The 12,188-nt window shown below is 53.7% G+C and overlaps 4 protein-coding genes across 5 annotated transcripts; 3 read left to right on the top strand and 1 right to left on the bottom strand.

Annotated features, from left to right (window-relative positions):
* The first annotated feature begins 475 nt into the window (after positions 1-475).
* Positions 476-3,297, top strand: CAOG_08292. 2 transcript variants are annotated; one of them, XM_011272623.1, is made up of 3 exons: positions 476-497; positions 1,021-1,206; positions 1,752-3,297. In XM_011272623.1, exons 2-3 carry the CDS (start codon positions 1,154-1,156, stop codon positions 3,211-3,213), a joined length of 1,515 nt encoding a protein of 504 aa, XP_011270925.1. In that variant the 5' UTR covers positions 476-497; positions 1,021-1,153; the 3' UTR covers positions 3,214-3,297. The 2 variants fall into 2 exon arrangements, with proteins under 2 accessions (XP_011270925.1, XP_004363275.2); XM_004363218.2 differs by lacking the exon at positions 476-497 and having other exon boundaries at positions 987-1,206.
* A 389-nt stretch (positions 3,298-3,686) lies between these two features.
* On the bottom strand, positions 3,687-6,142 carry CAOG_08291 (hypothetical protein; the record flags this gene model as incomplete). The annotated part of the gene is made up of 2 exons (XM_004363217.2): positions 3,687-4,261; positions 4,339-6,142. The coding sequence occupies 2 exons, from the start codon at positions 6,140-6,142 to the stop codon at positions 3,687-3,689; spliced, it is 2,379 nt and encodes a 792-aa protein (XP_004363274.2).
* A 1,623-nt stretch (positions 6,143-7,765) lies between these two features.
* Positions 7,766-9,314, top strand: CAOG_08290 (hypothetical protein; the record flags this gene model as incomplete). Its single annotated transcript, XM_004363216.1, has 2 exons — positions 7,766-8,672; positions 8,773-9,314. 2 exons carry the CDS (start codon positions 7,766-7,768, stop codon positions 9,312-9,314), a joined length of 1,449 nt encoding a protein of 482 aa, XP_004363273.1.
* Positions 9,315-10,177: 863 nt separating this feature from the next.
* Positions 10,178-11,874, top strand: CAOG_08289 (hypothetical protein). The gene is made up of 2 exons (XM_004363215.2): positions 10,178-11,166; positions 11,271-11,874. The coding sequence occupies exons 1-2, from the start codon at positions 10,212-10,214 to the stop codon at positions 11,810-11,812; spliced, it is 1,497 nt and encodes a 498-aa protein (XP_004363272.2). The 5' UTR covers positions 10,178-10,211; the 3' UTR covers positions 11,813-11,874.
* The last annotated feature ends 314 nt before the right edge of the window (positions 11,875-12,188 follow it).

The following is a 12,188-nucleotide window of genomic DNA, read 5'->3' as shown; positions in this document are numbered from 1 at the left end:
TAGCGGTATAATGCAACGCTCTTTCGCATTTATCTTTGGTTTGTTGTGCTGTTATTCGATCTATGTGTTTTTTTTTTCCTTCTGTACTTTATAAGCTCAAGTACGATTCTTGCATCTTCATGTTTTCCCCGTTCAGACTTTGCACTGCAGTGGAACAACGAGGGCAAGGAGGGAGGGTGGGTGGAAAGGTAAAATGGGTGAGGCTGTCTTGATCCAAACCGCCGGCCACGACTGTCCATTCTTGGCTCTATGACGACGACGTGTGCTGTTCTACTATGTATTGCTGCAAAAGGGCGCTTCCGATCATGTCCAAAGCGGCAATTCCATCCTGAATGTTGGACACGTTGCCAATCAGTAGTTCAACCAAGAAGCGACATTCTCCACAGCTCTGCCTAACGACACAACAGCGCAGCATTTCACCACTCACGGTTTGGTTGATATCAACCAAACTCAAAACTCGAAATCGAACAAAGCACAACGAATCACTCTTGTTTTCGGTTGGTTTCTTCAGAATCACTTGCTCTTGCTCTTTCTCTTTCTCGTCCCCACCAGTTCTTCTGCCCTTTCAGCTTGTTTCACCAATTGCTTTCCAATGGCTGTACAGCACATCCTAGTGTCATTCCACACTCGCAGGCTCTGGCACTGCTTCTTTCGGTGTCACGCACCTTGTGGTGGAGTGGTGTTGTGGTGTGGCAGCTGGTTTGGCACAAATGAAACGCGTGGGCCTTTTTTTTTTAATTTTAATTTTTTTATTCAATTCTTTCGCGCTTCCTCTTCGTCCCATCCTGCGTTTTTGTGACGCGCATCGCAAGGCTTGACTCGCGCAAGGTTTGCCATGCGTGGATCTTTGAGTTCAGCAGCCCAATGTGGCTTGCCGGAGCAAATTAAAAGAAAAAACCGCGCTGCCGAACGCTCGCTTTTGATTGTTGTTGTGTTCTTCGGACTGTTGCTGTCGCATCGTTCTGCTTGGCTCACATTTCCCCTCTTCCTTCCATCTGTTTGCTTTTGTGCCGCTTGCAGGACACACACCAACGCCTCGCCAAACCCCGCCCGGCCTCTTGCATCCCAAGCACCAAAAGCTTTACTCGCCAGAACTCTCCGCGTTCATCTTTTTTCCCTTTCCCCCCTCTCTCCCAAAAAGCACTCTACCCTGATGGTTGTTGATTTTGCCACCTCTACCCCCACTCCTTCCGCCGCCATTGACAGGTAATGCAAGCGCTATGTTCGTTCAGCCACACGGCGACATTTCATCATTCAAACCGCGTGCACTCGACAAAAAAAAGAAACCAAAAAAAAAAAAAAAAGAAAAAAAGCGCATTTTGTGGCTTTGAAGAATTGGCTTTGAGATTTTTCAATTTTCCATTGGCTTTGAATTTTTTTTATTTTTTGGCTTTGAGGCAAAAAAAAAAAAAAAAAAAAAACTTTACAAAAGTGCGCAGCTTTTTTTTTTTTTTTTTCTTTCTTCTTTGCTTCTTTGCTTTTTCTGTGCTTCTTTGCTATTTCTTCTTTTTCGTCACAATCGCTTTAAATTCGACCGACGCTTGATTCTGTTTTCGAAATCACTCTTCATTTTTTCTGGCGCTTTTCGCTACTCCATCGCTAAAGCTGTCTGCCATTCGCGCCCTGCCCGCTCCCGTTGCTGCTGCTGCTTTGTGTGTAGCTTTGATTGACCTCCTTTTCTCTCTGCAATTGCCATGAACATACTCATTTCCCTTCCTTCTTCCTTCTCCTTCTTATCCCCACTGTTACAGCAGCACCACCAAGCCTACCACTACGACCCTGATGAAGGGTGGTCTTTTCGCCGACACGACCACCACCACCGCCACCGACAACTTTGAGTTGCCCCCGATCACCCCGATCGCCTCCGGAACCTCCATCCCCAAGCTCCTCCGTGCCCACGCTGCTGACTCTGAGGACCATGAACCCTTTTACATTATCGACGTCGGCCAGGTTGCCCGCAAATATGACCAGTGGGTTGCGGCCTTGCCTCGCGTAGACCCCTTCTATGCCGTCAAGTGCAACGGCGACAAGACCATCCTCAAGCTGCTTGCCAAGCTCGGCACTGGCTTTGACTGCGCCTCGAAGGCCGAGATGGACACTGTCCTCAAGATGGGCGTCCCCGCCGACCGCATCATCTATGCCCACCCCTGCAAGATGGCCTCGCACGTCAAGTTTGCCTCGCAGAACAACGTCCGCATGATGACGTTCGACAACGAGCACGAGCTGCACAAGATGAAGGAGCTCTACCCCAACGCGCGCCTCGTCCTCCGCGTGCTCACGGACAACTCGCGCTCGATCTGCAACCTTGGCCTCAAGTTTGGCGCCGCGCTTGCCCGCGTCCCGCACATGCTCCAGCTCGCCAAGGACCTCGAGCTCGACGTTGTTGGTGTCAGCTACCACGTTGGCTCTGGCTGCTTTGACGCCCAGGCCTTTGCCGACGCTGTCGCCGTCGCCAAGACCGTCTTTAACATTGGCGCCGAGCTTGGCTTCAAGTTCAACCTGCTCGACCTGGGCGGCGGCTTCCCCGGCTCGGACAACGTCAACGTCAAGTTTGACGACATTGCCTCGGTTCTCCGCGTCGCCCTCGACAAGCACTTCCCCGCTGCCGAGAACAAGGACTTGCACATTATCGCCGAGCCTGGCCGCTACTTTGTCTCTGCTTCGCACACCCTGGCCGTCAGCGTTGTTGCCAAGCGCACGATCGTCCTCCCCACCACCAACGGCGAGACCAACGACGCCAACAGCGCTGCCAACCAGGCCGCCATGGCCTCGGCCTCGGCCTGCCCCGCTGCCGCTGCTGCCGCCGCCATGGCTGCCGCCCAGGGTCGCGCTGCCGATGGCGCCCCCACCTTCATGTACTATGTGAACGACGGTGTCTATGGCTCGTTCAACTGCATTCTGTTCGACCACGCTGTTGTTGCGCCCCGCGTCCTCGTCAGCGGCAACCTCGGCGTCGTCGCCATGGACTCTGACTCTGAGTCGGATTCCGAGGAGCGCGCCGAGTCTGGCTTTGCCTGCTCCATCTGGGGCCCCACCTGCGACTCGATGGACTGCATCACCAAGACTGGCCGTCTGCCCGAGCTTGCCATCGGCGACTGGCTCTACTTTGAGGACATGGGCGCCTACACTGTCGCTGCCTCCTCGACCTTCAACGGCTTCCCCAAGCCCAAGCTCATGTACGTCAACTCGGAGTCCCACCGCAACCTGCTCTAAACTGGCTCGAGTGGCAACAAGCAAGTGGCGTTTCCCCCCCCCCCCTCCCCCTCTGCATTCTTTTTGCGAGGCTTTTTGCTGCTGATTAGGTTTTTTTGTTTTGACAAAACAAACCGTCTCCCCTTTCTGTTCCCTCTTTTCGTTTGGGTCGATGTTTTTTTGCTGCTTTCAATCCTTTTTTTTTTTTTGCCTTTTGCTTGCGTGGCTTTGTTGTGCCTGTTTGCCTTGGCCTTCCCCGCCCCCCCTTCTGTTAACGCTTATTTCACCCCCCCCCCCTTTCTTATTAATACAAACTTATGAACCTGATTCCTTGCTTTCATTTTGTTCTTCAATAATCAATGTCATGTCAACGCGTTCTTTTTTTTTCTTTCTAGCCTTTGACAACACTTTACAAACAATTGGTATTTGGTTTCTGTGAGACTGTTTAACATGAAACATCTTAATGTATTGACAGACTAACAAATGGACACGCATCACCCACCAATCTGCTGCTTCTTGGAGAGTTTGGCAGACAGGCGTTTTGGTTGCGGCGGCGGTTGCGGGATTGCAGCATTTCGAGAGCTAACGTGACCGACTTCCGATTCTGGCCCTGCTGGCGGCGAGGGTTGAGCTGCACTGCGACGCTTGTGAAGGATGGAAGAGCGAAGTGCTGCGACTGCAGAGCTGCGAGGCGGAGCGGACTCGCGTGAAGCAGCAGGAGCAGCGTTTGAGTCGCCGAGGTCCTGCGGCTCGACATATGTGCCTGCATGGACAGCTCGCAAGTCGATCGAGAGCTGCTCAACTTCGCGCGGAGTCAGGCCCCCTCGTGCATTGGTGCACTGGTGGTGCAGCAGTGTGTGCTCAAGAGCAAGGGCTTGCTGCATGAGTCGCTTCATTTCCTGCTGCAACTGCTGGGAGCTCTCGAGAAGCTGTTGCTCCGACGCCGCCATAGCTTGCATTTCAGAGCGGTGCCGCTCCCGACACCGTACAGCCGCAACCCGATTGCGTTCGCGCCGCGCGGGTGACTTGGGCTTGCGAGGCTTGGCTGATGCTGGGCTGGCAGTCGTGGCTGGCGAAGCAAAATGTTGCTCCGAGGTTGCGAGGTTGCGTGCGGTGGACGGTCGGTGGTTACATCTTCAGCAGCACTATCATTCAACCCAACGTAGCCGTCGAGCGAGTTGAGCAGGTCGGTAATGTCCAACAAATGTGTTGCAGCGATTGAGTCGTCGATCGCCTGGATGGGTGCATGTTTTCCAGGTGCACCAGCAGGAGATTCATGAATACAGGTGCTGCTGCTGCTGCTTTTGTTGTTGTTGTTGTTGTTGTTGTTGCCGCTGCTTTGAGCCAAAGTCGTGCCGTTCTGCTGATTGTCGGGGGTGACTCCAGTGGAGACGCGCGACCAGGCAGAACCGAGCATTCCAACGCCGGATCCGTCGTCCTCCATGCTAGTGGTTGCCTTGTCAAGAGGCTCTTGCTCGTGCTGGGGCTCTAGCTGCTCGAGCCAAGCATTGTCAAGGCCAGCAAGAAGCAAGCCGACTTCTGGCAGCGGAAGCAGCGGAAAACAGTCCGTTTCGTTGGATGCTTGTACCTGCAGTCCAGCATCGTCGTTGGAGACTTGAGAAGTGTCACGAGCGTGAGTGGAGCAATGGCGCTTTCGCGCTACGCTCGAGTCCAGGTCTTCCGCCACGACCGGCGATCGCGGCCGACATGCAGCTTGCTTGTCTGCTGTGGTTGACAGGAGCGGAAGTGCTGCCGCATTGTGGCAGAACGCGTGGTTCAACACCACTGCAACCGGTTCCACGCGGTCCAAGGCAGCAGCATCCTTGGCACTCGTGCACAAGCCTGCGGTGCCAAACAGGCTGTCGACGTTGAAGTCGATGGACGATGAAAGCAGGTGCCCAGCAGCAGCAGCCGAGGTGCTGGAATGCATGTCTGCCGCAGGCCCTAACAGTGCCGACAATACATTCTCCATGGAGTTCTCAATCAACGAGGTGTTGGCCATGGCAAAGGAGTTGTCCAACAACTCAAACTCGGCCAGCACGCCCAACCCGGTCGGTTCGCTTTCGGGGTCTGAGCTACCACTCATAACCCGCAAAGTCTCACCACTGTTGCCGGTGACGACCAAGTTGTCGGGCATAGTGTCAGCCCAGTTGGAATCTCCATCGAATGTCATCGGCATGACAATCACCGCGGGCATTGACGAGGCGCCAGCGAGCATTCGATCCAACGCCGTGCCAGACGTCTCTGCTGCAAGGTGTTGTGCGACAGTTGTGTCTTGCTCCATGATTGCGACGTCGTCGTCGAGCTCAAACATGTCTTCCGGACGCAAGATTGCCTGCTCGTCGACAGCAAGAGTTGGACTCGAGCCACGCATTAGCTGTACTGTCGGCGTTTCCCACTGCTCCTGCAGCACCAACTGCAGCTCGTATTGCTGGGCTTGCGCCTGCAGCTCGTCTTGCAGCCCCATCTCGTCCTCAGGACACCCGTCCTCATTGCAATCGGGCGACGACGAGGACGGAGCATGAGCGGGGCGATTGGCGGCGTTCAACGTTCGCGGGCGTTGACTGCTACGGCCACGGGCAGGCCACAATGCCGGACGGTCGACCGAGCGACGCAGCAGGTGTTGGTGTTGATGCAAGTGCTCGTCGTAGTCGTCGTCCATTGGCGGCGTCGGCGGCCGTGCGGTGAAGGCAATACGTGGCGGCAAGTGACGCAACTGCTGGGCGAGTCTGCGCGGGCGCTGCAGCAGCGGCGGCGGCTGAGCATGCGGCTGCTGTCCAAACCGCGTCTGCTGAGCATTCAAGTGGGGCTGGGCCTGAGCCTGAGCCTGAGCTTGGGTTTGGGATTGAGCTTGGGATTGACCGTTCGCGTCATCGGTCGGATTCGGCCTTGGTCTCCTTCGTTCCGGCTCGTTCGCCCGCGCTTTCGTTGGTCGTCGCCGCACTGCCATGGGTTTTGATTTCCTTTTTGTTTTTGTTTTCGGTTTGGATTCTCGTCAAGTCCAAGGATGATGTTGCAGCGTTGTCGACTGACCCCACAACAAACACAAAGTGAAACGGAAGAGTGAAAGGGATTGAATATTGAAAGACTGACGAAACGCGTTGCTATTCTTGGATGCAATGCTCGTCAGTCATTTCCATTTGCCAACAACCGAAATGCTCAAAGTCAAGTCGGTGATCAACGTCTGAGAAAGAGGGAGGTTTTTTTTTTGCTTGTTATCATGACAACGTGGAAATAAGAATCATCAATGGAGGAGGCAGACCAAACACAGTGAGTCAGCCCAAAACCAAAAATCCAAATCCACAACAACGAGACAAACAAACGACACTCTGCTGAAACACATTAACGGAGCCAAATACTGGAGCATGCAATAATAAATGTTCTGCAAGGACGTTTCCTGAGGGTATCGCAAGAACGAGAGTTGCGGGGGCGGCTTGTACAAATTAGGGAACAAGCAACATTGAGAACTTCCAGCGTTCTTTGTTGTTGTGGGAGATCGCTCCCAACCTGGTCGAGGTTCCACGCTCACACTCTCCGGGACCCCCACTTTCGCGTGTCCGACCCACTGTGCCTCTCTACAGTGTAAGTCGGCAGCACTCAAACTGCTGTGAGAAGCCTTGTTGTTGAACGGCATCAAGACGGGCTGAAGAGCCGTTTGAAACAGCGATCGAAAGTTTGGACTCTGCTGGATTGCTATTGGCGGAGCACTGAGACAAATGAAAATAAAGCAGGTGTTTCAAGCTGTTTTTCTTCCCAAGCCACTCTACTCTGCAATGAAGGGGCTGCTTGCGCACTGTTCTGGTGGATCGGTCTTGCTTGAGGCAATATCACCACACAGGTACCAAGAAAAAGCAAGAACAACAAAACACAGCCTCGACTCCCCAAGAATGTACTGTAGCATGACCAAAAGGAATGGCAGTCGTTCTTGCCGCCTGATAACCAGGTCCAGCTCACCTCAAGCACGCCGCAATCCAACCTACGAAAGAGGGAGCGTCGCAGTAACAGTGAACGAGGGATGGCAGTCGAGGTTGCCGCCCCGAGCTGAATGTTTTGACCACACCCACACTTTGGACGTTCTTGGACACGCGTGAGATTTTTTCACCCACCAAGCATGCGCGATGATGACACAAAATTGACAACAACCAAGCAGTTCGCATAGAATAGCTTCAGATGTTCCGGTTTCACGATGAGGCATCAACAACTCCTCTGGTCATTCTGTCACCCGATCGACACTCGCAGCACCTTGCACGGGCCAGTGGTGCCCAGTTGTGTTCTGGCACAAGTGGCTGGCCTTGCGCGAGCGGTTTGGCGATAAGATAGGCTTGTAGCTGGTTGGATTGGGCATGCGACCAATCACATTCGAGCGGATTTCACACCATCGCTATGTGCTTGGACTGTATCATTGCACTCCACAGAAACTGTTTGCTCGACATTAGTGTTCCTCAGTGGAGCAATTCAACGAGCAGGACAACTGGCCTGGGGCGGGCGCGAAGGGGGCTGGTGGTTAGACGGCCTGAATGTTCCGGATCGAACCCAGTTCCCGGTCAGTCTTCGTTTTTCTCAACTTTCCATCATGTCGAGGCTGGAACTGTTGTTCCAACGTCGATGGATATTGTTGTCTGTCTGTCTTGCATGCATTCTACTGAGTCTGTTCGCCCTACTGCCATACGGCGGAGCGGAAACCGGCCACGAAACAAACCTAATCGTCGACTTCCAGTCCCGCCTCGGTCGACATGCCCTGAGTCATAGCGATCCAGCTCTCGGCGCTGAAACCGTTGGACTACAAACTACCGCCGACGACAACATCAAGCAGTCGTCGAGTGAGACCCGAAACAACAAGAACGCTGTGACTCGACGAACCGCGCCAACCGTAGCAACAAACACGACCCTGGGGTCGACTTCGGCATCCAGATCGCAGCCACTGGCATGTGATGACTACTTTGCTCGCAACAACGTGCTGCTCGTGCTGCAATTCAACCAGGCGCTACCGCAGTACTACGACCACGAACAGTACTTTCGAGGTGCGTTCCGACACGTCGTCCTATCCATTCCGGAGCCCTCCAGCGACCCTCAATCCAACCATTTCGTGTGCCCCGATGGCTATGCGGGCAGATACGCATACTACTGTCTCTCAAGCATCATGCTGCGCTACCCAGAATATCGCGGTTACCTTTACGTTCATTTCGACGTCTTCCTCAAGTTCTGGCAGCTCCACGACATGCCATTGAACACGATTTGGACGAGCCATTTCTACAAGTACCAGAACGACCCAGACTGGGTCCATTGGGGTCGGCCATGGGGCATGAGAGCTCTCAACAAGATGTACAAGCGAGCTTTGAGCGATTGCGGTTCGCGTTCCCATCGATTCGAGGCGTGCCAGCTCATCGACGAGTGGGCAACTCGAGGTGGATCGACCAAGTTCCGCGTTGGCGATTTTGCAGATGTTGCGTACATTCCCTCGGAGCACGTCCGCAACTTTGGTACGTCGGTGAACACTGTTGATTGGAGCCGACGCTCGTTGCTGCTTATGCCTGTTAATTCTATTCTCACGCAAATCTGAGGCATCTGCCCCTCCCACAGTATGGTTCTCGTCGTATGCCCACTTGACCAAGGTGTTTGCGGAGATTGCCATTCCGTTATTTGCCAGCTTGACACAAGAGTCGTTCAAGCGGCTGCATCCAGAGTTACCGAACGCTGCAGCTGCCACCCACACCGTGCTCGAAGGCGTGGACAACCTGACTCCCAATACTGGAGAGTTGGCGACCTGGTTTTACGCGGTCTGCACTTCCGACAGCGTGCATTTTTGCCATCGCACGGATTTCCGCGTGCCCTCGTTAGCTGCCTTCTATGATTTCGGCATGAGCACCTGCAGCGCGTCCCGCTTCCCATCGACCTTGGATCTGGATTTTGATTACATGTCGGACTTGAGAGCTCAGCAATCCATCGGCAATCGCGCTCTTCGCGGGGCTGCTTACGTTCTGCTCCTGGTCTGCTCATTAATCCTGAGCGCGGCGCTTGTTTGGCTTGTGGCCCGCGCTATCACAGTAGCTCGGAATAAACGTGAGCACGACGACCGCGTAAAGCCGTGTGCCGCTTCATTCGGAAATTGCAGTGCCATCTGAAGCGTTCGGTTCCTTGAGCATTCAAGTTTTTGCATTCAGTTTTCTTTAATCTTCGTTGATCCAAGTGATTGTTTCATCTCATGACTATTTTGTACGAATAAATATGAATACCTTTTCCCCCTTGTTCATCTACACCACCGCTACGCCAACTAAAGCATGCAATAAGCGAGCTGCAAGACGCGTGCCGAGAATACATGACCGGGAAGGAGGGAGGCATGGGGCGAGCAAAGGACGTAGACAACTTGGATAAATCCACAACAACCAAAACAACCGCGAATGCAGAAATGAAAGTCCATCATCCCGCCGCACCCTCGACCACACCGAACCGACATCCCGTGTACTAGGCAACAACACCTACATGCTTAAGCTACTTGAACGATCAACACGAGCGATGAGTCAGAAAGTGAAAATGATTCGATGCGCGAAGATGACCAAATAAAAATAAACCGCTTTCGAATTCCCAAAGTAGCACATCATCGCGTGTCAGAGCATCATCACCAACACCTTCCTGGAGATAGGGGGTGGGGGTGGGGATCTTCTGCTACTCAGTGGTCTCTAGCACACTGGTTGTCTCTTCGGGTGAGGCTGTCTCGGGCACAAGCTGCTTGCTGGCTTGTGCGCGCGGTTTGCCGTGCCAGTACCGTTGATTGTCGACGGGTCGTATTCAAATTCGAATGGAATTTGACGCTTCCCCTCTCCGTTCCATTTCCATAGAAGCTGTTTCCTTGACATTTTTGATATCCTGGACAAACTGGCTTGAGGCGGGGGAGGCGGGGAGGCGGTAGGAGCGGTGCTGGATGCTGTCGGAATGCTCCCTGTGGACCTGTTCTTCCGCGTTCGACACCTCAACCGTCGGTCAGTCTTTGTTTTTTTTTTTTCCTACGTGGTTGAGGCATCATGTCGAAGCTGGAGCTGCTGTTCCAACGACGATGGCTGCTGCTGTTTATCTGCCTTACATGCATTCTGCTGAGCCTGTTCGTGTTGCTGCCGAACGGTGGCGAACATGTCCCAAACTCATTCGTCACCGACGCCCAGTTCCGCCTCGGTCGACACGCCCTCAGTCACGGTGACCCAGCTGCCGGTTCTGAATTCGCTGAGCTCCTCCATGCGCAAACCACCACCAGCGACGACGACGACCGCGTGGAGCAGTTGTCGAGTGAGACTCGTGTGCTCAGTATCAAGAACGCTGTTGGTCGGCAATTAACAGCAACGAACATGACGACAGAGAAAGACACGTCCTCGGATTCAACGCTGTCGTCGTCGTCGTCGTCATCCTCCTCGTCCTCGCAGTTGATCGCGTGTGATGACTACTTTGCTCGCAACAACGTGCTGCTCGTGCTGCAATTCAACCAGGCATTGCCGCAGTACTACGACCACGAAAAGTACTTTCGAGGTGCGTTCCGACACGTCGTCCTATCCATTCCGGAGCCCTCCAGCGACCCTCAATCCAACCATTTCGTGTGCCCCGATGGCTATGCGGGCAGATACGCATACTACTGTCTCTCAAGCATCATGCTGCGCTACCCAGAATATCGCGGTTACCTTTACGTTCATTTCGACGTCTTCCTCAAGTTCTGGCAGCTCCACGACATGCCATTGAACACGATTTGGACGAGCCATTTCTACAAGTACCAGAACGACCCAGACTGGGTCCATTGGGGTCGGCCATGGGGCATGAGAGCTCTCAACAAGATGTACAAGCGAGCTTTGAGCGATTGCGGTTCGCGTTCCCATCGATTCGAGGCGTGCCAGCTCATCGACGAGTGGGCAACTCGAGGTGGATCGACCAAGTTCCGCGTTGGCGATTTTGCAGATGTTGCGTACATTCCCTCGGAGCACGTCCGCAACTTTGGTAAGTCGGTGAACACTGTTGATTGGAGCCGACGTTGCAGCGTCGCTGCTTATGCCTGCGAATTCTATTCTCACGCAAATCTGAGGCATCTGCCCCTCCCACAGTATGGTTCTCGTCGTATGCCCACTTGACCAAGGTGTTTGCGGAGATTGCCATTCCGTTATTTGCCAGCTTGACACAAGAGTCGTTCAAGCGGCTGCATCCAGAGTTACCGAACGCTGCAGCTGCCACCCACACCGTGCTCGAAGGCGTGGACAACCTGACTCCCAATACTGGAGAGTTGGCGACCTGGTTTTACGCGGTTTGCACATCCGACAGCGTGCACTTTTGCCATCGCACGGATTTCCGCGTGCCCTCGTTAGCTGCCTTTTATGATTTGAGCATGAGCACCTGCAGCGCGCCCCGCGTTCCCTCGACTTTAGATCTGGATCTGGACTACTTGTCGGACTTGAGAGCTCAGCAATCCATCGGCAATCGCGCTCTTCGCGGGGCTGCTTACGTTCTGCTCCTGGTCTGCTCGTTAATCCTGAGCGCGGGGCTTGTGTGGCTTGTGGCCCGCGCTATCACAGTAGCTCGGAATAAACGTGAGCACGACGACCGCGTAAAGCCGTGTGCCGCTTCATTCGGAAATTGCAGTGCCATCTGAAGCGTTCGGTTCCTTGAGCATTCAAGTTTTTGCATTCAGTTTTCTTTAATCTTCGTTGATCCAAGTTTCATCTCATGACTATTTTGTACGAATAAATATGAATACCTTTTCCCCCTTGTTCATCTACACCACCGCTACGCCAACTAAAGCATGCAATAAGCGAGCTGCAAGACGCGTGCCGAGAATACATGACCGGGAAGGAGGGAGGCATGGGGCGAGCAAAGGACGTAGACAACTTGGATAAATCCACAACAACCAAAACAACCGCGAATGCAGAAATGAAAGTCCATCATCCCGCCGCACCCTCGACCACACCGAACCGACATCCCGTGTACTAGGCAACAACACCTACATGCTTAAGCTACTTGAACGATCA

Source organism: Capsaspora owczarzaki, assembly GCF_000151315.2.
Source record: "Capsaspora owczarzaki ATCC 30864 unplaced genomic scaffold supercont2.25, whole genome shotgun sequence".
In the NCBI taxonomy this organism is placed as follows: domain Eukaryota; class Filasterea; order Ministeriida; family Capsasporidae; genus Capsaspora; species Capsaspora owczarzaki.
This window is presented reverse-complemented; position numbering and strand designations above follow the sequence as displayed.

What these genes read in the sequence shown, in the direction of transcription:
- CAOG_08292 (XM_011272623.1), top strand. Translation starts at nt 1,154, where the DNA reads ATGGTTGTTGATTTTGCCACCTCTACCCCCACTCCTTCCGCCGCCATT. An exon ending in CCTTCCGCCGCCATTGACAG is followed by an intron (nt 1,207 to 1,751) that starts GTAATGCAAGCG and finishes CCACTGTTACAG; the next exon opens with CAGCACCACCAAGCCTACCA.
- CAOG_08289 (XM_004363215.2), top strand. Translation starts at nt 10,212, where the DNA reads ATGTCGAAGCTGGAGCTGCTGTTCCAACGACGATGGCTGCTGCTGTTT. An exon ending in GGAGCACGTCCGCAACTTTG is followed by an intron (nt 11,167 to 11,270) that starts GTAAGTCGGTGA and finishes CCCCTCCCACAG; the next exon opens with TATGGTTCTCGTCGTATGCC.